Source organism: Oratosquilla oratoria, chromosome 41 (genome assembly GCF_046742065.1).
Source record: "Oratosquilla oratoria isolate Oo_2021 chromosome 41, ASM4674206v1, whole genome shotgun sequence".
Classification (NCBI taxonomy): domain Eukaryota; kingdom Metazoa; phylum Arthropoda; class Malacostraca; order Stomatopoda; family Squillidae; genus Oratosquilla; species Oratosquilla oratoria.
In genome coordinates, this window is record NC_134817.1 from 20,885,210 (window position 1) to 20,911,174 (window position 25,965).

Below are 25,965 nucleotides of genomic sequence, written 5' to 3' on the forward strand. Positions count from 1 at the left end.
TCAATTATTTACTTCCATGAAATTTGATATACATATTCAAAAATGAAATTATTTACTTCCATGAGATTTGATATACATATTCAAAAATGCAAATGCAAATTGGTGAAATACAATTGAACAAAATTAAACGAGTGGCACTTGCCAAGAATAAAAATAGTGAAATAAAATATAACAAAATAAAATTAATGGTATTTTTTTCTCTCATATCCCACAAACACCTGTTCTCGTACACAAGGCTGATCAATTTATCGTTATCCATGGTGGAGTGATAAAACCAATCGAAATTCAACGCACAAAAATACCAAAAACAGACGCAGGTCGCATGAAAAAATCAAATTTGTTTGAACGCTCAACTGGTTCTGACGACTTCGTACGTGTTCTGACGTGTTCGTTGCTGCCACTGTAAACTCTCTCATTGGAATGCATGGCGTTTGTATTTTCTTCGAATTCGTCCGACCAGATATTCGTCAGAACTCGCATCCATAGTAACCAAAGACTATGATAGTAACCGTAGCCTAATCTAGCCTTCAACTCACCTCCTCCCCTCCCGCACTCACTCACTCACACTGGGCAACAGCCACTGCACCTCAGTATACACTTGACTCTTGGTGAATGTGGAGTGTAAGATCCGGAGGTCCGTTTTTTCAACACGCTCTTCCTTGGAAAGGTAAACTGGCATTGTTGTGGTTAGTTAGGTTGAATCATCTCCCTCCTGCCCATATTAACCCGATAACTACGCAATTGGGTGTCAGAATTACATGGAAAACAGTTCAGGCGTGGTGGTGTAGCAAGGAGGTTGCAATTTTTTTTTTTGTCAAGGACGACGTTAGCTCACCACCTTCAATCGTCCGATGTTTCTTTTTCATATGATTTTTTTTGTAAGTTACGTCATACACCACTTCCATGATATCTTTCCCTCGATCTACGACGTATCGTTAGTATCTAAGGTTATGAAGAAAAACTCGAGACTTCCTTGTTTCTGAATGTATATGGAAAACTTCACCATCAAAGAGGTATACAGATTATAAAGATGAAGTAGATCTTTATTAATGTGAGAATCCTTCAGAGCACCATTGGTGGAGTGGGACCAGATAAAGAACTACAAGTAACAAGCAACAAAAGATGTTCTCAAAATACAAATCTGTGCCCAATTCTTTTTGTCGTTACTTTCCTAGCGATCATTATTTTACTTTGCGCTCATAGATAAACTTTACATAAATATTATAGATGCATTATTATTAAAACGTATTGCAAGAAAACTAATCATTTGCATAAAAAATTACACCGAACTGCCTCCAAGATGTCTCCGAATGATTCCGACTATCATTATGTATGCCCAAAAGACGCGTGGGTGGATAGCAGAATGTGGACTTGTTCATTCTGATTTGGCAAACTTCATTTAAGCCTACAAAAGACTATTGTTGAAATGTCTGTGCTCTGTAGTTAGTTATTAAAATTATAGTTATGGACAAAGGAAACTGGTGTTGTTATTTTGTTGGTCAATAGACACACTGTGATGTATTGAGGTACTTGAAGAGTTATTTTCAAGAGAACTTATGTGCAAAAAAAGGAAAATTATCTGAAGTAAAGATTAGAAAGAGGTGTCCATATTGGTAAGGACATGATGCATCCTGCCTGAAACTGTGATGAGTGTATGATGGAGGTAGGCTTCGAACTTGAAAAACAACAGGATGCAACTTAATACGTGTCGCAATGACAGATAGCACTAGCAAGCATAAATGGGTCCTCCAATTTACAACACTTGTGCTCCAGCGTTGCCACGTCTATGCCGGCCACGCGTGCAGTTTAAACTGACAATTACAACTGAATAGTTATAACTGTCAGTTGAAACTGCACGTGTGTGGGTGTCTCAGTGATACTCAGATACCCACGCACGTGCAGTTTCAACTGCAAATTTCTGACTAAAGTAGCCCAATATATAAGTATACATATATATATGAGTGGACCACACTCACAATGAATATGTACAGAATACATTATCATCATGAAAATTTCCAACATTAGGAGAATAATGCTACATACATATACCAAGGCTTTTTTCCCCTTACAAGGGAGGTAGCCAAAAAGGAGAATAATGCTATGAACAATAAAAGACAGAAAAAAAGGTTACCTGGTCGCTACAAATGAAGGTAGGTTCGGGAGAGAAAAAAAAGGGTCTCTACCACTGATGGTAGGTTTGAATTTCTTCTCACACGTGGTGAACGCGCTTCTAACATTTGTGTTTTCCCACACGGAGAGGTTACTTGGCTTGTGTAGAATCGCTACTTATGAGGTAGGCAGTCACTATCCTCTAGTAGGTCTGGGAGTTCCTTATCAAGTGTGGGGAACGCTCTCCTTACGTTCTTATTTTCGCACACTGAGAGGATTCCTTCTTGCTTGATCCTGTCTGTGTGGACACAGAACTCCTGGGCTGAGCGAATGTGCTTAATGCAGTATACTACATCGCTAACCTTGTTAATCACCCTATACGGGCCTTGGTACAGCGGCTGGAGTTTCCTTAGCACCCCTTGTCTTGGTCTGGCGGTGACGTATACTCTATCACCGAGGGCGAGCTGTTTTATTCTTGCTCTTGGTCTTTTTGTGTGCCTCTTGTTGCAGCCTCGATGAACTTTTGGCATCTATCAAAACATGAGTTGGCCAATGCCATCGTTTCAGCTGCCAAATTCTCAGTATTGTACCAAGGGGCGCTTGGCTTGGTGAATTCAGTCATCGGGAAAATGGGGTCACGGTGAAAAAGAAGGAAATGCGGGGGAATCTCGCAGGACTCTGTGGTGCGCAGAATTATTGGCTGATACTGCCAGAGGGAGCATCTGATCACAGCCTGTCTGGTTGTCCTGGACAAGGGACCGTAAGATTTTAATAATGGTCCCATTCACCCTCTCATCTTATGATGCTTGATGTTCGCCATTTATAACACCCTTGAACATTTCGTTCATGAATTCTCCTCCCCCGTCTGAGATCACCTTCTTGCGAGCGCCATGTATGGCTAGCACATGTGTAATAAAAGCCCGAGCTACCGTCCGCGCTTCTTTGGAACTTATGGGTACAGCGACCAAGAAGCGGGTTAGTACATCAACTACTGTAAGTATGTACTTCGCACCGTCTAAAGTGGTGGTTATTGGTCCTATGAGATCAACGTGCACTCTCTCGAACGGACCTTTCACGTCAGGAAACTGTCTGAGCGGAGCTGGGAGATCATATGAGGGCTTACAAGTATTGCAAATTTTGCATCTCTTTACATATGTCTTTACATCCTCCGACATCTTAGGCCAAAAAGCGAAAATTTTGCAGCCGGTCCAGAGTGACTTGGGCTCCGCCACGATCTGCCATAGGAAGGCAATGGGCAATACGTAAGGCTGCTGTCTTTGCTCCTTCAGGGGATACTAGGCGCAGTTCCTCCAACTGGTACGCATTCCTGCGTGAGTGATATAGGAGTCCGTCCGGGAGGAGACGAAACTCCGTGATCAGCACTCTCAAGCGTGGAACCCTTGGCTCTACTGTCGTGGCCCCCTTAAGATAATCTTTAATCTGTCTCCAATCAGAATGTTTATCCTGCTCCCTCCGGATCGCTAGTTGGTTCCATATGACGGTGTCCTCCCCAGTGTTTGAGTCTCTTTGGCCACCCGTGGTTATGGGCGCTACTATGAAATCATCTATAGGGTGGTCTTCTCCCCGTATCCTAGAGAGTGCGTCAGCGACGATGTTTAATCTCCCTGGGATATAGTTGACTTCGAGATCGAAGTCGGCGATCGCCATTTGCCACCGGAGGATCCGAGTGTTGGTGCCCTTAGCAGTGAAGAGCCAGACCAAAGGCCTGTGATCGCTCAATAATCTAACCGGATACCCCATGATTAGAGGGCGATTTATCGTGAGACCGTAGACCGCCGCTAACGTTTCTCTCTCAACGGTACTATACCGTCTCTCGTGCTCATTAAGAGTGCGACTGAAATAGGAGAGTGGACGTCTCCTACCTCCCTCGTCCTCCTGCTGAAGCACGCCCCCAATCGCCGAAGCACTGGCGTCAGTGGTGAGCAAGAAAGGTTTCGCAAAATTTGGGTAAGGGAGGACCACCGTGGAGGAGAAATGGGATTTGAGGGATTCAAACGCATGTACCTGAGCAGGCGTCCATGGACCAAACTCACGATCCTTGTGCTTCCTAGCTACGTCACCCTTCGTCATATCCACCAGAGGCAGCGAAATCTCGGCAAAGTTTGGGATAAATTTCCTGTAATATCCCGCTAATCCCAAGAAGGAAAGCAGCTCTTTCTGGCGCGCTGGCTGTGGAAAAGTTTTGATGGCTCGGACTTTCTCTGGTTGAGGCTTTATCCCCTCCTGGGATATTACATGCCCTAGGTAGGCGACCTCCTGGAAGAAATTACATTTCTCCAGCCTCAAAAAGAGACTCGCCTCTTGCAACCTCTGAAGGACATCCTCAAGGTTCTTGAGGTGGTCGTCCCAAGATGTTCCCAGAACAATAATATCGTCCATGTACACCATCGCACTAACTCCTAACAGCCCCGTCAGCACCTGGTTCATCACCCTTTGAAAACAGGATGGAGCGTCTTTTAACCCAAAAGGAAGAGATGTAAACTCGTAGTGACCGTCGGGCGTCGAGAACGCCGTTTTCTCACAGCTGCTCTCCCCTAGCGGGATTTGGAGATATCCCTGCTTAAGATCTAACTGGGAGAATATGACACTGGTGCCGAGACTCCGCAACATCGAGTCGATATGGGGAAGAGGGAACCTATCAACAACCATGTGATGATTTAGCGCTCGAAAATCGAGACACAGGCGAATGGACTTATCCTACCTTACAACTGGAACGACAGGAGCATTGTAAGGGGAACGGGATGGGCGGATGATCCCCTTACGAAGCATATCCCCAATCTGTTCTCGTATCTCTTGCCTGTATTTCTAAAGGTGCGTCTCTGGGAAGCTGTGGCGTGCCCCAAGCCACGCCAAGCCTTTGAGTACGATACGCGCTAAAACCAAACTTGCCATACCCAAACCATCCTAATACTCTTTCATCAATCCTATCTCCCAACTCCCTTTCCACCCCAGTTCTCCTCCTCACCTCCTCATTTCTCACTCTATCCAGCCTAGTAACCTCCATTATAATCCTCAGACACCTCATCTCAAACACATTCAAACTCCTCTCTTCCTCTCTTATATTCCATGTTTCTGCCCCATACAGTGCTCTTGCCACAATCACTCCTTCATACAGTCTCCTCTTAGCATCCATTCCCAAATGTCTATTCCTCATTACACTTTTTAATCCACGAAGGCATTTACTCGCTTCTCTCAATCTACATTCTACCTCCACCTTCACTCCACCTTTTCCTGCCACATTTGCACCCAAGTATCTAAAACTATCCACTTCTCCAGTCAGTCTCCCTTAATGCTCACTTCCAGTCTACTGCCACTTTCACCCCTTGTACATCTCATCCCATCACCTTACTTTTACCCACATTTATCCTCAGCTTTCTTCTATCACACACTCTCCCAAACTCTGTCACCAATTTCCTCAATCCCTCCTCCGATCCTGCCACAAGCGCAGTGTCGTCCGGAAACAACAGCTGGTTCACTTCCCACGTTTCTCCATTTTCATTAACCATCTCCAATCCCTGACCCCCTACCCTTGCATTTACCTCTCGCACTACCCCATCCATGTATAAGTTGAACAGCCAGGGCGACATAACGCATCCTTGACTAAGTCCCACCTTTACCTCGAACCACTCACTCTCTCCATTTCTAATCCTGACACAAGCTCTACTACTCTCATTAAAACTCTTGACTGCTCCTAGAAACTTTCCTCCTATCCCGTATGTCCGCAAAACCTCCCATAGTGCCTTTCTGTCTACCCTGTCATAAGCCTTTTCCAGATCCATAAAAGCCCCAAAAAACATCCCTCCCCTTTCCTTTAGCTTTCTCACATATCTGTCTTACCACAAAGATCTGATCTACACATCCTCTACCCGTCCTAAATCCACACTGTTCCTCACCAATTACACTATACAGGCACTCCTCCAGTCCTCTGGCACTCTACCCTCTCTCCAGCAAACATTAAATTACCTCACCAGCCAGTCCACCATCACTGTACCTCCCTTTTTTTTTTTTTTTTTTTTTTTTTTTTTTTTTTTTTTTTTTTTTTTTTTTTTTTTTTTTTTTTTTTTTTTTAAAGACATTCTGCATGGCATCCATCCAGACCAGGTGCCTTACCTGCTTTCATCATCTTAACAACTGCCTTCACTTCATCCTTCCTTATTTCTCCTCCATTTTCCTCACTCATCACGGTCATTTTCTTAGCATTTCCCACTGCAGCTATCTTGCCCTCCCTATCCTCCTTCACATTTAGCAACCCCCTAAAATATTCTGCCCATCTTCCCCTTACAGCCTTCTCTTCCATTATCATCTCTCCATCTGCACCTTTTATCTTTTCTTCTCTACTTGATTCGCCTCCTCTTCCTCTCTTAATTTCTTTCCAAAACATCTTTTTATTACTTTCAAAATTTTCTGTCATAATCTTACGCCATTTCACATCTGCTCTCCTCTTTACCTCCTTTACCTTTTGCTTTATTTCTCTTTTCTTTTCTTTGTACCTCTCATATGACTCCCTCGTCCTATTTTGTAACCAATTTGTGAAAGCTCGCTTCTTCTCTTCTACAACCTTCTTTGTTTCCTCATCCCACCATTCACTACCCTTCCTTCTATTTCCTCCTGTCCTTCTTGTTCCACACACCATCTTTGCACACTTTGTGACTCCCTCCTTGAACCATCCCCATTCCTCCACTCCTAGCTCTACTCTATCCTTCACTCCCTCCCACTCCTCCTTCAGCTTCTTCTTGTACTCCTCCTTTTCCTTTTCATTTAAAGAGTTCACTCTAAGCACCTCCCTACCTTTTGTCCCTTTCCTCTTTCACCTATCCTCCACTCTCAACTTACCTTCCACCAAAAAATGACCTGATATTCCCCCACCCTTTCCCCTTAGCACATGTACACCCTTAACTCTTCCTATCATAATCCTATTTACCACTACATAATCCATTAAGGCTCTATCTACCACCCTTCCATCCACCACCCTCTCCCATGTGTACTTATGCTTGACTTTCTTCCGAAACACTGTATTTGCTATCAACTCTCTTACTAGACACATTTCCACTATCAACTCTCCACTATGATTCTTTCCTGGAACTCCACATTTCCCAACCACTCCAATTGGATCATTTCCTACCCTATCAATAAGGGCTCCCAGTACTATTACATTGACATTTCTCCCTAAATCTTCTATGCATTCATTTAAATCTGTCCATTAGCCTCCCTTTCTTCTACACTATTCTCACTGCCAGGCCTATATGCACTTACAAAAACCCACATCTCCTTTCCCAGTTTCACCTTCATCCACATTATCCTTGAGGAAACCGCCTTCCACTCCACTACACGTTTACTTATCTCTTCACTTACTAGAATAGCCACCCCTTCCCTCCCTCGCCCTCTCTTCACTCCTGATAACCTCCCACTTACACTCGCCCTTCCCTTTCAACTTAGTTTCACTCATATATATATATATAATATATATATATATTAATATATATATATATATATATATATATATATGCATATCTATATATAAATATATATATATGTGTGTGTGTGTGTGTGTGTGTGTGGGTGTGTATGAATATATATGTATAAATATGTATATATGTATATGTATGTATATGTATATATATATATATATGTATATAAATACATATGTAAATATATAAATATCTACATATTATATATATATATATATATATATATATATATATGTATATATATATATATATATATATATAAATATATATGTGTATATATATATATATATATATATGAACATATATATACATGTATAAGCTCACAACACTATTATCCTCAATCGACCGTCACATAGGCTGACTATTAGTCAGCCTATGTGACGGTCGATTGAGGATCATACGGGAAGTTCCCGTAGATACAACTAGGTAAAAACACCCTCTCCTTGTAGGAATACATTGTAGTATCAGTAGAAGTTTTTCAGTGCAGAAGAGTGGCTTGAATTCGGTACCTCAGCTGTGAGATCTTGAGATAGTAACTGCAGTCCACTGTGCAAAATTTCACTTGGAGGCCCTGATGAAAGTAATCATTGTTCATTGTCTTAAATAATGAAGCGTTCACATCAGTGCGCCTGACCCAGAATGTTCTCTTGGTATGCGAAGTGGGTGATGCTTGAGACGTTCTAAGCTCGCTGCTGCATAGACATACCAAACACCAGCGATGCGGTTTTTTTTTCCGCCGACATGACGTCATCGGTTAGTGGTGGCATTTATCTCTATATTTTCTGGAGACTTCTGTGTGGATTTCCTGCAACCCTTAGAATTCGATTCTGCATTTTGGTAACTGTGGTAACCGCAATTGTGGATGAAGGTTTTCAATTGAATTCCAGAAACTACATTATCTGTACCCTGTATACAGTAAATAGTATATTATTACACACCACTTCAATATGACCCGTATATTCGCGCACAAGCATTGGGTTGCCAGTTGTACAACGAATCGATTTATGTATCACATTTCATGCGCTGGACGCCCGATGTATAATGATTCTATGACGCATTACAATATGTACATACCTCCCTCTGTATCACTAACTCAAAAACAATTATTATTATTATTATTAATATTATTATTGCCATCATCATCATCCGATGATGATAATAATGATAATAGTAATGATAATAAAGATTCATTATTGTTATGGAAAGACGAGGCGATTGGAGAAAACGTGTGGATATATTTATAACAGTACCATTTCCTTTGTTAATTCATGTATCAATAATCAACTTTTACTGTGAAACATTTTTTAGTTTATGGCAAGTTTGCATAAATAAATCATAAGCTCTACAGTGCATGTCGCTCTCCACTGTAACCCTGTTTGTGTAGTTTGAGTGGTTGCTGTGGCAGAGTGGCCAGAACGGGAAGTTACGAACAAGTTAGTATTAAATATTTTTATCTCAATTTAAGAATGGTGGTGATGAATTTCTCCTCTTTCTGAGTTTTATTTGTTTAATTGGCAATAATTTGAGTAGTGATTGTGTATGGGGTGTGGGTGGCTGGACATCTTATATGTGGTTCTCTGGGGCCGCAGTTTTAAACAAAGGCTTGCCCGATGCATTAGACTTGGAGTTTAGTTTTAGTGACTTCACTCTGACAGCCAAGACAAATGTGTGTGTGCGTATTCACACAGGCCATTTTCCTTGCCAGATTGCTTCTCTTGTCATCCTCCCTCTATAAGTCGACCCATTGACGTAGCAATATGAGGCAGGAACTGGCCTCATTTGGGTGAAGCACGACCCTGTAATACCAACTGAAATGATGGTGCGATAACCCACCAACAGCAAACCACGCGAACGAGCAGTATTAATCTGCCTCACTGAATTAGATGATTGGAGTCCAGTTTCTCGGCACCAATAACACAATGGAACAAATTCGCATTAATGGACGACTTGACTCACACTGAGGCCCTGGACAGGACATCGACACAAGGAAAAGGTTGCTACCAAATAGAACAACACGCTGCAAACTTACGACTAGCTCTAAGATTGTAATAAATTGCATAAGAACTCAAGAATGAAGGAGACTGCAAGAGACCATAAGGCCTACACTAGGCAGTTCCTTGTCCATTACCACCTGTCATCCCCATCCATAAAGTTGTCTAACAGTGTCTTAAAACTCCTATTTCTTTCTTAAATATCCAATTGAAATTCATTACTGTAGTGACGCTCTGACCCGTTCGGCCTATGAGCATCCAAATAATAACAGTAATGATATACTAATAATGATAAATAAGAGGGGTTATGTCTATCGCTATTACCAATAAAGCTTCGATAGATTGATCCATTTCGTATCAAGTGACACTTGTTTTATTCCGTGTCTTGCCAGGCATCTTCCCGAGCCCTTGGTGTGGAAGGAAGCACAACGAGACTCGATGTTTGTTGTAAACTATTTTACCAGCTCTTTCTCTCTCTCTCTTATCGTCGTAGAGAGGAACCACCCTGAACCCCCAAACCTGCAAGTTCAACCTTCAACTTCATTCCATATCTTCGACTGCAAGAAATCAACCATTTCCTGCCAGAATAAGGACTAAGTAATTACGTCATCGTGCGAAAGGTCGAAAGCACTGATCTGCATAACACCTGGATCGAGTATACGGGCCGGAGTGAGGCGGGCAGGCGGGACATGGCCGCCATATTGGTAGTATCAAAACATAAACACGTGTGAATCGCTTCGCCGGTCATGGGAGCTGTCGTGTTACTCTCGTGGCCTATGTGGCTGGTATGGGCTGCGTGATAGTGATGCGATCTGTAAATAAGTTTCAGGACTTCCAAGGGGACACCTGAAAAAGTTCGCTCAAGCATTTGTGCTCCCCCATCTGAAACAAGCCTTTTGTTTTTCAGATTGCACAATTGCTTTCAATGAAGTCACCTTTTTGCGCAACCGTCTTACCCTTTGCTGAGAGAACCTCAATTTCTTCTTTGCAGAGGTGACGGTGTCCTCTGCCTCATTCAGCTTCCTCTTCAGGCTTCTCGGACTCTCACATATTGCGTAGGTATGGTGACAAGCTAGGTGGCTACACACGGCATCAACCGGCGCTGTCTGCAGTGGGATCTGTGCATGGATGTCATTGGCCATCCCTTCGAGTGAACGGTTGACTGGGGTTTTTTCTTTTGTTTCGAGACCTGCTGGTCATAAATTAATTATTTGTTTTGACTCAAATATAAAATAATTGTTATGACCACTGTTGTGACCAATTAATTAATATCTTGAGATGAATTTAAATGGCATAATATATTCAAGGGCTTGGGTTCAAAGTGGCACACTTTATTGTACTGTGTTCAAGTGAAATATGACATACACATGCATGTACTTACTGGCTTCACGAGGTGTGCCGGGAATTTAAAAAGCGTTGGAACAGCATCGTCCAGCAGTCTCACAGTCTGCCCAGTCCGGTCTGACCAGAGCACTGCATACTTTGATGGTTTGTAATTATCACGTCTTATGTTGACGATCCATCTCTTTCCTCATCTCGGGTTTACTGCGAGGGAAACTGGAAAAAAAATATGAACCCTAACTAATATTTGTATGAATAATCATTCAAAGCCCCGCCTCCTGGAAAAATAGAGAAATTGCCATATCTATGATCTAAATTGTTTCAAATAGTAAAATATCGCATTAAAGGGGTGAACATGTAAGGGGGGGGGTGCATGGTCGATGCGATGCGTTACGAGGGTGTGGGGGTGTTTTCAACAGTGCTACGCAACGCTAATAATGGTTATTTATATTTATTTTTTAATTTATGTCATAAATTATGCACTGAAATAGCATATCCTTAATAGATCGAGCAAAAAAAAAAAAATCCAAAAACATCATGCCATGTTTCATTCTTTGATGCAATCGTAAACAATTTCACACAGGACAAATAAAAATGAGTATGTTTTGGTGAGAAGTCAAGGGGAAGGGGTGTTTGGCAGAACTGGCCCACACTTGATGGGGGTGCCGAGTTGTAATCAGTGTTACGTAACACAGGAAGGTGTAAAGCCCAGTGTTACGCAATGTTACATGGGGTGGGGGGTGTCGAATTTCACCAGAAAAAAAAGTTACGTAATTTTTTAACGGGCCCCGAATAGTAATTCAGCCCATCTAATATGAATTCCTCACACTTCACAATATAGAAAAAGCCTACACATGTAATCAGGAAGAACAACTGGTTCTATACAGTTACACAGCTCTGGACAGCGTTTGAGCCTTATAAGATATATTTAAATTATAAATATTTATCCGGCTATTGCCACGATTACATTCGTGACAAATGGGTTGCTGCTAGGTCTGTTTCTTACAGATAATAAATACATAGCATTAACATGACAACACCTAACAAAACAGTTGGTGGGCAACATTTTATGGCTCCTGATGGCCGCATCATTTGTTGATGGGTATCGGGATGTTTTGGGTAATAAAACCTTAATTTACTTTGGAGTGGAAGGACTGCTCACATCCACCTTTTCTCCGGTTGGTGCAGTTGAATGCAGCACAAGTTGGCATCGTAAAATGATCGTTAGATATGTAAAACACACCAGTATATAGGAGCGAAAGCTGCCGAGAAGTGTAAGGGACGCTATCACTGCTATCAGTGAATCGCGTGGCGTGGGTTTGTTTTGATACTACCAACATGGCTGCCGCCCGGATCCGCTGACCTCATAATCAGGACATCGATCCGTGAACCAGTTATTTCTAGATCAGTGGTCGAAAGCCACGTTGAGTCACACGCGCGCCCACGCGCTGACGCCGCGTCCTCCAATCAAGTACAAAGCTGGAAGATTCCCGGAAACCAATTAACCCCCCCTCCCCCCCATCCACTCTCTCCTAATCCAGAACTAACCCAACCACAACCTACCACCCTCCCGCCCTACCATATCCTCCAGCTCATTCACGCCCTCAATCCCTCCAATCCATCCGCCCACACCTTCCCACTAATCCACCCATATCCTCCCACCTTCCCACTAATCCACCCATATCCTCCCACCTTCCCACTAACCCACCCACACATTCCCACTCATCCATCCACATCCTCACACCCTCACACTAATCCACCCATATCCTTACACCCACACCCACTCATCCACCCACACCCTCTCTCCCATCCACCCACTGTCATGTAGCCAGTGTCCACTTTTTTTTTTTTTTTTTTTTCCTCGTGTTGGTCGTAAACTATCAGCACATAGCTTAACCACTCCCCCCTGCCTATCTCTGTCGTCGGTGTATAACACTTGCCACACCCAGGTCAACATCGGTCATATAACGGCGGGAGGTTTGGTCGTCCTGACCTCAGGTCATATGGACGGTGCTAGGGCAGGGTGTTTGTGTAAATTGCCAGTTTTTTAGTGTTGTTATATTTCTTTTCTTATATTACTTTCCTTGCGTAGCGAGTTTAGTATTGCTATTTGTTCTACTGAATCAAAGGCCTTCTCGTAATCTACAAATGCTAAACACAGAGGTATATTATATTCTGTCGTTTTCTCGATTAGTTGGTTTATCGACTGCAAATGGTCCAGAGTTGAATATGCGCTTCTAAAGCCTGCTTGTTCTCTCGGTGGCTTTCCATCTAAAACTTGAAAAGATTTATTCGAAAGGTACCGCTATAGTTCGACTACATAAAGATACAGAAAAGATCTAAATCAAGAAAGGAGTACGGCAAGGCGATACAATTTCACCCAAACTATTTACAGCTTGTTTAGAAGATATTTTCAGAAGGTTGAATTGGGAAAAGAAAGGTTTGAAGATTAATGGCAAATATTTGAACCACCTAAGATTTGCAGATGACATCATTCTTATTTCAGAAAGAGCAGAAGACTTGCAAGATATGCTGAGCGATCTAAACAAAGAAAGTATCAAAGTAGGTTTAAAAATGAATAAGTAAAACCAAAGTAATGTTCAACACCAAAGTTCAAAGTAAAGAGATTGTAATTGATGATGAGAGTCTTGAGGAAGGTGAAGAATATAATTATTTAGGTCAGATGGTGAAGGTGACGAAAGATCATGATAATGAGATAAAAAGATGCATTACAATTGGTTGGAAAATGTTTGGTAAGTATAATAAAATCCTGAGAGGCTCTCTACCTTTATGTTTGAAACGTAAAGTTTACAACCAATGCATTCTACCAGCAATAAACTACGGATGTGAGACTTGGAAGCTGACGAGGGCGATGGAAACAAAGCTAAGGACTGCACAGAGGAGAATGGAGAGATCAATGATGGGAATAACACTGAGAGACCGAAAGAGAGCAAGTTGGGTGAGAGAGCAGACTAGAGTGAAAAATATTGTGGAAGCAGTAAAAGAGAGGAAGTGGAATTGGGCAGGTAAGTTGGTGCGAACGACTGATGAGCGATGGAGCAAGTGTGTTACTGAATGGACGCCGCGAGATAGGAAGCGTGGAAGAGGGAGACCAGACAGAAGGTAGAGAGACGAGATCGAGAAGTTTGCAGGAGTGACGTGGCAGAGGATGGCACGGTCGTGTGAATCATGGAATGCTATGAAGGAGGCCTTTGTTCAGCAGTGGACTCAGGATGGCTGATTTGATTGATTGATTACTTTCCTTATTGATTTAATGTGACTAAATTTAATTCAACTTGTAACAAAGATATGTGTCAGTGCACTGCGACATACTTCAATTTCTGTATTGTAATTTAACTTTGGACGTATGGTAACGTCCTATCGTCTTATTCTTTTTCGTCATCTGTGTCTTTGTATTCTTTCCTTTGTTTTCTTCGGCTTCTTTTGATCTTCTTGTTCTTCTTGTTCTCTTTTCCTTCATCATATCTTATTTGATATTATCCTTGTGTCTTCTAACATACTTTTATGTTCACTCTCTTCCCACAAGGCTGTTTTTGGAGGCACATAATTTATTACAAACTTTCTGCTCTTCTTATTTCTGTCTTCCACTTCGATCATAATCATCTCTGCTCTATTCTTTCCATATGTGACACTCCTCATGTTTATATCCTTCTTATTCAGGAACATAACTCCACCCCCTTGTTTTGTCTCTCTGTTTCTAATCCAATAATTATATGCATCATGTCCTACACTGTTGGGTAGTAGTGGACCTTATAATTTTGTCTCTACAATTCCCATTATGTCTGGTTCTTTTTCTTTCAGATAATCATTCAGTTCGTTCAAGCCTGTTATTAATCCATCTATATTTGTGTAAGACACTCTTAATTTTCCGCTACTTACATTGTATTTTCTGTTTCCCTTTTGTTTTTCTCTGTTATGGTCTATTTCCTCACTTTCATATTCACTACTCTCCAATAGAATTCCTCTTTTTCTAACTTTCACTACTCTCCAATAGAATTCCTCTTTTTCTAACTTTTTGTACCTCTTTTTGACTCTATCCTCTTTATTAGTTTCCTATGTGGGACCTTATTGAATGCCTTTTGCAGGTCCAGAAAAGCACAGTTCACCCACCCATCTCTTCCTTTTATTATGTCTATTAATCTTGAGTAAAAGCAGATCAAATTTGTTGTACATGATCTCCCTTGTCTGAATCCAAATTGATTTGGATTCAGTATAGATTTTTCTTCCAGGTATTTAATCCATCCATTTTTGACAACTCTTTCACAAATTTTTGCTATTGTGCTTGTTAGTGAGACTGGTCTGTAGTTAGATGGATCTTCCTTATCACCTCCCATATAAATTGGTACAATGTTTGCCTTCTTCCAGTCCAATGGCACTTTTCCCTCTTTAAGTGAGAATATAATCATGTTATATATTTTGTCAGTTAATTCTTCCATACATTCTTTCAGTATCCAGTTTGCAATTCTGTCTGGGCCATGTGATTTTCTGACATCAAGGGTTTTAATTTGGTCACAGATTTCTTTTTGTGTTACGATTATTTCTTTCATTGCTGGGGATAATTCTATCTCTTTTTCTACACAGTTAGGCGAGTTTTCTATTGTGAATTACTGATCTGAAGTGGTTGTTCATAATTTCAGCCATTTCCAGTTCTTCTGTATATTCCTTTTTGTTTTGGCGCAGCTTTTCTATTTCTTGTTTGTTTTTCAGTTTTCTATTTACATACTTGTAAAATAGTTTGGGTTCTTCCTTACATTTATCTATTATCTTTTTTTTGTAGTTTCTCTTTTCATTTCTGCATATTTTTACATATTCATTTCTTAGTTTGATGTACGTTTGCCATTTGCTTGGTTTCTTATCTCTTTTCCATTTTTTCCAAGCTTTGTCTCTTTTGTCCTTAGCTTCACTACATCTTTTGTTGTACCAGCTTTTTATGTATGTTTTTTCTATTTTTTGTTGTGGTACATATTCATTCACTCCTTCATTATAGATTTCTTTTAGTATGTTCCATTTCTCTTCTATCCCTGTATCTTCATTGGAATTTTTCCCAGTTTGCATTGCGAAAGAATGTTTTAAGTTTCTCAAAGTTTGTTCTGTTATACATTGGTCTTCCTATTCTATGTTTATAATTTTTGCTTTGATCCATTTGTTCTTGCAATTCCATTTCTATCAGTATGTGGTCATTTTTTCCTATCAGATTTTTGTAATCAATTTTTTTTACAATCTTAGGTTCTGTCGTAAGTATTACAGTCGGTGCCACGGGTATTGGCGCGATGCTTTTTTTTTTCATCTGTAGCACTAAAACAAGTGCAATACTAACATATATGTAGAACCTACCAGCCTCTAATACTTTGTGGGTAGTCCTTTCCTTTTCAGACAGCTCTCAAGGCGTCGAGGAACAGATTCAGCCAGTCTTTGGAGCATTGAGGGTTCTAAGTTGTCTCAAATGTCCTTAATCTCCTTCACAAGCTTTTCCACAGTTGCTGTGTTATGTCCTCGTAGTCTTCGTTTTATCAGTGCCCACACATTTTCAATTGGATTGAAATCTGGACTATTACCAGGCCAATCGCTTATGTAATCCACTCCTACAAATTCAAGCCATTCTTTGACTAGTTTTGCTGTGTGTGCAGGGGCACCATCCTGCATGAACACCTCACTCTTACAGGCATCAAAGCAATTCTCGAGATGGTCACACAACAGTTCCAAATATGATTTCTTGTTCACTGTTGTGTTTTTAGGTAATATAACTAGCTTGCCCACATCATAGTACCCAAACACACCCCATACCATGACACTATCAGGGTGCCCGGACGGAGCCTAACCTTACCTCCTCGGTTCCCAGTAACATTAAATGTAGCCTCATCAGTCCACAAAACCATCTTCCACTTTTCATTGTCCCAATTCAGATATTTCTTACAAAATTTCACACGACTGTGTTTCTGTTTCTCCGTCAGAAGAGGTTTGCGTTGTGGTGCCCGATGCTCATAAGACAAATCGTCCTTGAGGCGGCGTTGTATTGTCCTAACAGACACATCTTGCAGGAGTTTTGGATTTTTTTCTTTCAATTCTTTAGCTGTTATCCTTGGTTCAGCTTCCACCTGTCTTTGGATAACCTTCAGAGTCCTTTTTGATGTCTTTTTAGCTGGTCCAGTCCTCTTGACTTGGAGTGGGTGATAATCACCTCTTGCTGTCTTGCATTTCTTTGTCCATCTCTGGACACTTCACAACGATACTCTGGTGTGGATTGATATATCCTTGTTAGACTTTCCTGCCTTATAAAGTGAGCTTATTGCTGCAATTTTCTCCCTTGTGAGCTCTAGAACTCGTGGCCTTATTACAAAAATCCCACAAAAAACACAGCACGTCAGAGCGGAAAAAACAATTGATGCGGTCACGACTAATCACAAAAAGCATCTGAGTTATTCAATAGGCAACTGAGATCTTTATTGTCTGCACGTGGGACTCAAGCTCCGCCTACTCTACCATGTGCTTTCACGCCAATACCAGTGTCAGTTTTCTTAGGTGTATAATGGGGGTTCTTAATAATTTGTCACGGGTATTGGCGCACATTTTTCTCGCCAATACCCATGGCGTCGACTGTAAGTCTAATTTTGAGGGTTCTTCATTTCCTCTATATCTAGTATTTTCTCTAATCCACTGGGTCATTGTGTATTCAATGGTCAAGTCAAGGAGGACATTGCCCCAGTGTTCCTCTCCCCCCTTCACTGTCATTTCTTCCCAACATATGTCTTTTGAATTAAAGTCATCCATAATTACTGTATTTCCTCCATCTTTCGGTATTTCAATTAATTCATCTTTTGTATCTTCTAGTAACTCGGAATTATCCCTTTCTGTCCAGGCTTGTGTTTTGGGGGGCACATATACCATTGCAAATTTTCTTCTCTTCATTTGTTTCCTTCCACTTGTACCATAATTGATTGTACATTATTTTTTCCTTCAGTTATTTTTGTTACATTTAAATCTTTCTTGGTCAAAATTAGAACTCCTCCACCCTGTTTGTTCTTTCTATTCTTTGTCCAACACTTGTATAAACCTTGTCCCACAGTGTAGGGTGTACTTTAATTTAGTTTCCACAATTCCCATTATGTATGGTTCTTCAAAGACTAGATAATCGTTTAATTCGTTCATTCCTGAGATTATTCCATCTATATTAGTATAAGCTATTTTTAGTTTCTTTTCTCCTCTTCTTTTTCTGTTTTCTTTGTTTCCATTTTCCCTATATATCTCTATCTCAGCCTCATATCTATCACTCCAAAAAAAAAAAAAACTCATTGTTTTTCCTTCTCAGTTCTATTCTCATTCCTTTCGTTCGTCTCGTTCCTAAGTTCTTTTTCTTTCTCTTTTTTTTCTCCTCACTCATTTCTTTTTTATCCATATATTTTTGTACTGTTCCCTATTTGCTAATCTTACTGTTCTAGATAATATTTCTTCTGCACTTGTTTACAATCTAAGTTTAACTTTTAGTGGTCTATACTGTTTATCTTTGGAGTACCTGCCCATTCTATGGGTTTCCTCGATTTCCCGGCCCCAGCCTAACTCATCTGTTTGTAATTCTTTTAGTATTTCTTTGGCAATCTCTTTTTCTTTTCCCTCTGATATCTTGGTACATTGTGCTTTTCTTTTATGCCATAGATTACTATACATCTTTTTCTATCCACTGTGTCCCTAACTAGGTTACTTTTCTCTTTAATTATCTGAATCACAGTTTCTTTAGTATTATCTTTTACTTGTTGTTCCATTATTTTCTTTAGGGATGTTTCTTGACTTTCCTGTTCAATTTTCCACTGTTTTTTTTTTTTTTATTTCCTGTAGGTCATTCTCCTTGATTTTTCTTCCACCTTTTCAGCTACTTCTTTCATTTGACTTTTAATTTCGCATTTCAAAGCCTCGTTCCTGTTATTATCCTCACTTTTTAACCTCTCATTTTCACCCTTAAGCTGTTTTAATTCCTTTGTCAACTCCTCTATCTCCCTATTGTTTTCTTCATTAGCATTTCTTAGGATTGATATTTCTTGGTACATCATCTTGTACTCGCTTTTAAGCTCTTATAATTGATCTATAATGTCATTCATATCTCTATTCCTCATTATATTCCTGTACCTAGGTTCTCTCTCCATCTCTATTCCTCTAAGTAAGCCATTGCCTTCTCTTTCAAATCCAGAGAACGGGCAGGCGTTAGGAATGGATATTCGACTCTAGACCATTTGCAGGTGATAAACTAACTAATCGAGAAAATGACAGAATACAATATACCCCTTTGTTTAGCTTTTGTAGATTACGAGAAGGTCTTTGACTCACTACAAAATCAGGGTACAAACTTACAGATCGTAAGGGTTTTTAGAAAGTATGCGAAAGGTACCGCTATAATTGGACTACATGAAGATACAGAAAAGATCAAGATCGAGAAAGGAGTACGGCAAGGTGATACAGTTTCACCCAAATTATTTACAGCTCGCTTGGAAGAATTTTTCAGAAGGTTGAGTTGGGAAGAGAAAGGTTTGAAAATTGATGGCGAATATTTGAACCACTTAAGATTTGCGGATGGCATTCTTATTTCAGAAAGAGCAGAAGACTTGAAAGATATGCTGAGTAAAATGAACAAGGAAAGTCTCAAAGTAGGTTTAAAAATGAATAAGAGTAAAACCAAAGTAATGTTCAACACCAAAGTTCAAAGTAAATATATAATCGATGATGAGAGTCTTGATGAAGTTAGAGTATAATTATTTGGGCCAGATGGTAAAGATGACCAAAGATCAAGATGATGAAAAAAAAAAGACATATTACAATTGGTTGGAAATTGGTATAATAAAATCGTGAGAGGCTCTCTACCTTAATGTTTAAAATGTAAAGTTTACAATCAATGCATTCTGCCAGCAATAATCTACGGATGTGAGACTTGGAAACTGACGAAGGCGATGGAAACAAAGCTAAGGACTGCACAGAGGAGAATAGAGAGATCAGTGATGGGAATAACAATGAGAGACCGAAAGGGAGCAAGTTGGGTGAGAGAGCAGACTAAAGTAAAAGATACTGTAGGGGCAGTAAAAGAGAGGAAGTGGAATTGGGCAGTTAAGTTGGTGCGAACGACTGATTAGCGATGGAGCAAGTGTGTTGCTGAGTGGACGCCTTGAGATGGGAATCGTGGAAGAGGGAGACCAGACAGAAGGTGGAGAGATGAGACTGAGAAATTTGCAGGAGTGACGTGGCAGAGGTTTGTTCGGTCGTGTGAATCATGGAATGCTATGAAGGCCTTTATATATAATTGTGTGTGTGTATGGAGAGTGGTGTAGGTAAAGCCCAGGAAGGTGCAGATGTACTTTATTGTCTAACATTACTGTCAGACTGACAGTTTTTATTGTTGCCTTTATTGTTTATAATATAACGTCTAATGGACGAGTTGTTAGTATCGGTTGGAACGCCAGTTCACCATGTAGTGGCTCCCGCAGTTGTAGCTCTCTTTCCTGAAAATTCCAAGCAAATATACGAACTCTACCCATCATACTTGTTTTGCATGTGAGTTTGGTATTGCAAGGGCATGATTTGTTCATATCTCTGATACAGTTATCATTGTATCGGGTATCTTTATCAGTTGTGTCCACAACCATAGTGTTCGACCCACTCTTTCATCCATTCCAAACTTTCCGGTACGAGATTTATTTGTCATGTTCTTCATAATCTTGTTAACCCCTGCGATACGATAACGCCCACGTAGGCTTCATGAGGAGCAAGTGGGTATGCGAGGATGCCAATGTCGGCATCTTGATTATATATATTGTAGTTGTACCTGCATGACCCCCATACTCTGTAAACTGGCTTCATCATATTTTCTATGGTTATCAAAATTCACGGGTGAAAGAGAACGAGCAATACAGCGGTAACTTTATTTTTTATAATGCGAGTATTATGACGCAACATTGCACGTCTGGCAGCTAATGCTGCCCGCGAGATTTTGGCCCGTATTGAAGGGGTTAAGGTCTCCGACTACCACTGTGTATGGTGGCACACTCGGGTAGCATGCTATTTGTTTTTGCTACCTCAATGAGATAGAAGCTACTGTGGTTACAATATTCAAGGCTGCAAAAAAAAAAATGTGGAGGGGTGTTGCAATGGGAGGTAGCGTGTCCCATCCATGGGTACTGTTATTCATACACTTGAATTTTAGGCATTTGGAATGCGTTTGCCAGTTTTTATTTGAAAATCGAAGTTCTCTTTCCAGTTTCAGAGTCAACCATAGCAGTTCTCTCTGAAGCGGGCACCAAGGAACATGAGCCAAAAATTCATAGAAGGCAAAGTTTTTTCCCTTGTTTCCCAAATCTGACTTTTTTCTGTTTTTATCCTAATGAATAGGCATGTACATGAATTAATGAATAAATTAATAACATAATATTGCAATCTAGTCAATTCTAATAAATGAATAGACAAATAAAAACTAATAGATAAAATAATGTTACATGTTGTAACACATTATAACTGACGTTGTACAATTTCAGATTCAGAAGAAGAGGAACTACCAGACCTCTTCTCACTGTGGACTCAAGAATATTATCAGAAGAACCCTAACAAAAGTTTCAATTGTAAAGATGTAAATGAGAATTTACACAAAGACAGCAGTAGTCAACCAGGACCGAGTGGCATAGATGCATCTTGTCAATCTGTAGACAGTTCCTACGTTAACAGAAGAGTGTTTTCACATAATGACTCACCAGCAAGTATGGCCACGAGTCAGAAAGGTTCGAATGCCAGAGGGACAGTCATTACTTTCATTGATCTCGTAGAAGATAGCAACTCCGCTTGGCACAGTAGCAGCCATTCCAGTTTAAAACCTAAGTTATCCAATGCTGACCACAATGTAAACCAAGTTTTTGGTCAAGGTAGCATTTTGGAAACCAATAAATCGTATCATGATAGTAATGGCGTACCTCACAGTCTTGCGCCGAATTCAGCATTCGATTTCACACCTGAAGAATCCCATGCTACCAGAGAGCAAGGATTTGTCACAAACACAGATATAACTCAGTGCGTGTCGAATTATCGTCTAGGTGGTGAGTTGAATCACGCATCTTCTCGGAAGCAAGATTCATATAAAGAAGAAGAAATCGAAATTGGTGAAACATTCGAATGGCGGGAACAGACTCCCTATTGGATTCCTAATGAAGAACACAGTGCACCGCCCATAGATCCAGTTTATCAGCAACCTATCGAACACTCCATGTATACCAGTGCAGACATTATTCAAGGTTATGTAAAAAGTAGGCCTAGTTCAGACAGTAGGGCTGTTTTATCTCCACAAACTTGTACCAGTGATTCTGCCTACACTGTTGATCAAACTAGATTAAATGGTTTCGACACAAGCCACCGTGTTGATTCCCCGGTTACGGAAAATGAAAGTATCCTAGGTGAGTCACGTGACCCAACGGACGAAGACTGTGCAACGTGTTATGTAAACAAAGATGACGGTTGCAGCACCCCTTGCTCCGCGAGCTGCAGTGGCTACGAAACCAACAGTGACTGTGAGATTTTAGACATCATTACTCCCGTGAAGCCTATCAAGATGTCGTTTAAGAAAATCAATGGCGTTTACAAAAGTTATTTGTTACAAGATTCGAGAGGAGGATCATCAAGTCATCAGCGGTGGAACTATTGTAGAGAAGATGAATCCTGCATGGAAAGCGATGGCGATACCCCAAATGTCGAAACAGTTTGCCTTCAATTAAGAAGTAAAATCAATAATCTGAAAAAGGAGAAGCAAGCACTAATCGATTTCAAACTGCACGTGGAAGAAAAACACCAACGAAAGGTGAAAAAAAATGAAGAAAAATTTATAAGAAATAAAACCAAACTCGAAAGAAACCTATGCAAAGTCATGGAATCTTACAACTTGAAAATTCAGGCACTCACTGAAGACATAGACGATAAAACTAAATGTATGTCAGAGGGGCAAAAACTGTTGCAGGGTGTGTTGCAGTGGTAATCCACTAATCCCATGACTCTACGGACCAATTCACTTCACCTTGGATTCTTATGGAAATTTTCACAAATGGTGCCCATGAAAGTGTGCAGTTGTGAAAAGCCACGAGACTGAAACAAAAACGTTAAAATAACAATTTAATTGCAATTTGATTAAATTGTAATTTAAACATAGATGTTTTTGAATCCTTGTGTTTTGTCACTGCCAGAAAATTCAACCTGTTGTTACTTGTCAATTCCGTAAATCAACAAGGGCCAACGCTTGTTGAGTTACGGAATTCTCTATTTTTCTAATATACTTAGACTCTGTATGTATATACTCCTATTTTTGTAGGTCATTTGTACTAAAGAGGATCCCTTATTGGGATCGAAGTATATACATATTTTTCTGTATGTATTTACTCCTGTTTTTGTTGGTCATTAGTAGGCTACTAAAGAGAATCAAAGTATATACGTATTTTTCTGTATATACTCCTCTTTTTGTATGTCATTTGTACCTGGATTACTAGACATAAGATTTTATAACAATTTAGGTCAACCTGTATCCAAATTCTTAATAGAAAAAAATAACATGAAATATATAAATTTGTTTTACTTGTACATAGGCCTATAGGTTAGTGCTGGGCAAATATCGCTAATTTCAATATCGAAATTATTGATGAACAGCAATACAGTTACCGAAATTACCGACAGTTTACCGGTGAAAGACTCGTGAGGTAGTAGTGACGTCACAAGTTCTAGTCGAGTTCGAAAAACCAATGTTTTTGTCCTTTAATAAGCAATATCTCTGGTTCTATTGTACATATTGTTTTTATTGTTATGTCATTGTAAAGGGAAAATGTCATACTTTAATTGGTGCTACTATAGTCTATCTACCGCGCGAGTAAGTGAATGGAGGGTGTCTGAGGGTGGGTGTGGTGTATACATTTTCGTTCGCGTGTCTGCATGCTTGGAGGTGGTAGTGGTAGGCAGCTAACGGTAAAGTTACAGGTTTTATCCAACAACCGCTCTCTGAATGTTATGGTATAGCTTATCGAGTTATCGGTTAACGAAGCTTTACCGGTAGCAGAATTTTTGTCGGTAAGCTATCATTAAGTTCGTTGCCGATAAAACCTGTAATTTCACCGGTAGCTGCCCACCACTACTATAGGTGTTGTATAAAATATCTTTTATAAGAGTCCTTACACAAAATTAATTAAATCATTAAAAAAAAAAAAAAAAAGTTGCCAAATGTGTGGTTAAGTGCAAACACTGGTTGAAAGATTAGGGAATTTATTACATATGTCTACACGCAGTCACAGTAAGAAGGAATCTGCCTCCACGGGATTGTATTGGGTGGCTAAATGAGTGCACAAATAAATTGTTAAAGTTTAATATTAAGTTTTATACATAATTTAATATTACAATAAATAATAAAACAATACAATATAATTTTACTACACACCATGCCAACACATCGCTCGGCCCGTGCCACTCTGTGACCTCACCGAGCAAACAAGAAAAAGACTGACCGAGGCAAGGAGAATCCAAATGACACAAAGACAAGCCACACACATACCACATACACAACAGTGGCAGACAGAAGTGTGGGACAAATGGATATAATAGCACACCCAAATACATTAAATAAACACATACATAAATAATTATATAAAGACAATACATACAAACACAAAAAGGAACATAAGGCTGGCGCCAGTTAACAAAAATACAAATACAGCAATTGCCGGACGTCCGGGACATGATACTTAATATCTAAACACGACAAAATACAATTCAAGATAGTACACTTAAGAGCTAAACAATGTGTACATTTAACCAAGAAAAAGACACTCACAAAAAATGGGAAACATCACAAGAATACATAAATGGGAAACATCACAAGAATACATAACACTACACAATGAAAGTTTAGGTAATTACAGAACCCCTTGACCTAATGTCATAACATTGAGGGGTAGATACAAGGCATAGTTCTTGGTGTGGGCCCAGGAGGAGGCCGGGTAAAGGTTGGGATAGGCACTTGAGCCCATCAGAGTGTGAAATCTCGCTAGGGCCTGTAGAGGGGTCAAAAATCCTGAACTTGTTAGGGTATAGGCGTTCAGTCACCAAAAGGGGGCCCTCAAATTTACAATACAATTTTGACTGGCGATCAGGCATGCTTTTGAAAACATGATCAACACCGATAGTCACAGGTTTTGCACGAGCATGTTGTTGTTTCAACATGGCCTTTGAAACATCCAGTTTATCTCTAACAGAAGTATAAATGGCATGCAGCACATAACTGTAGTTTACTATAGTCATCTAAATTGTAGAGGGGACGAGCAGGGCTGTCAAGCACATCATATGGGAGCCGTTTCTCAACTCCAAAGATAACATAATGAGGCGTTTTGCCCAAGGAAACATTAATGGTGCTATTGATACAAGCACTAACATGGGGAAGCCAATTCTCCCAAGATTCATGAAAATTACTAGCAAGGCGACATAGGATCTCTAAAATTTTCCTGTTCGTCCTCTCCACAAGACCATTGGACGCTGGATGATAAGCAGTCACGAATGTCTGTTTGATACCATAACGTTCACAAATACCTGCCAAAACCTCGTTCCTAAGTTCAGTCCCATTATCACTAAGGAGCACCGAAGGAGTGGTGTATGGACACAACACATGGGAAACTAAAGCATGTGCTACAACTGGTGCAGATTTGTTACATAAGGGAGCTAAGACCACAAAACGACTAAAGTGATCCACGCACACAAGGACATACACAGAGCCCTGCGTGCTACAAGGCAGTTGCAAAAGGTCTATAGCCACAGTCTGAAAATGGTGAGAAGGAGTAGGGTACTCTAAGATGGGAGCAGTGCTCGTAGAACCTTTGTTCTGGGCACAAGAACTACACCGGGCTACATGAGAGGTATAGTCGCATTTTAGGCCAATAATACTTCTTCCGTGCCATAGCCAGAGTTTTGCCACGACCTGGGTGACCAGCCTGAGGGGCATCATGAGCAAGGGACAAAACAACGGGACCTAG

The 25,965-nt window shown here is 40.3% G+C and overlaps 1 protein-coding gene across 4 annotated transcripts; it reads left to right on the forward strand.

Moving 5' to 3' along the window:
* Window positions 1-579: 579 nt before the first annotated feature.
* Window positions 580-24,158, forward strand: LOC143021019 (uncharacterized). 4 transcript variants are annotated; one of them, XM_076178167.1, is made up of 4 exons: window positions 599-667; window positions 10,581-10,648; window positions 21,186-21,255; window positions 21,460-24,158. In XM_076178167.1, the coding sequence occupies exons 3-4, from the start codon at window positions 21,234-21,236 to the stop codon at window positions 22,938-22,940; spliced, it is 1,503 nt and encodes a 500-aa protein (XP_076034282.1). In that variant the 5' UTR covers window positions 599-667; window positions 10,581-10,648; window positions 21,186-21,233; the 3' UTR covers window positions 22,941-24,158. The 4 variants fall into 4 exon arrangements, with proteins under 4 accessions (XP_076034281.1, XP_076034282.1, XP_076034284.1 ...); XM_076178166.1 differs by lacking the exon at window positions 10,581-10,648 and having other exon boundaries at window positions 580-667; XM_076178169.1 differs by lacking the exons at window positions 599-667; window positions 10,581-10,648 and adding an exon at window positions 10,168-10,186.
* The last annotated feature ends 1,807 nt before the right edge of the window (window positions 24,159-25,965 follow it).

What these genes read in the sequence shown, in the direction of transcription:
- LOC143021019 (XM_076178166.1), top strand. Translation starts at nt 21,234, where the DNA reads ATGAGCCAAAAATTCATAGAAG. An exon ending in GAGCCAAAAATTCATAGAAG is followed by an intron (nt 21,256 to 21,459) that starts GCAAAGTTTTTT and finishes GTACAATTTCAG; the next exon opens with ATTCAGAAGAAGAGGAACTA.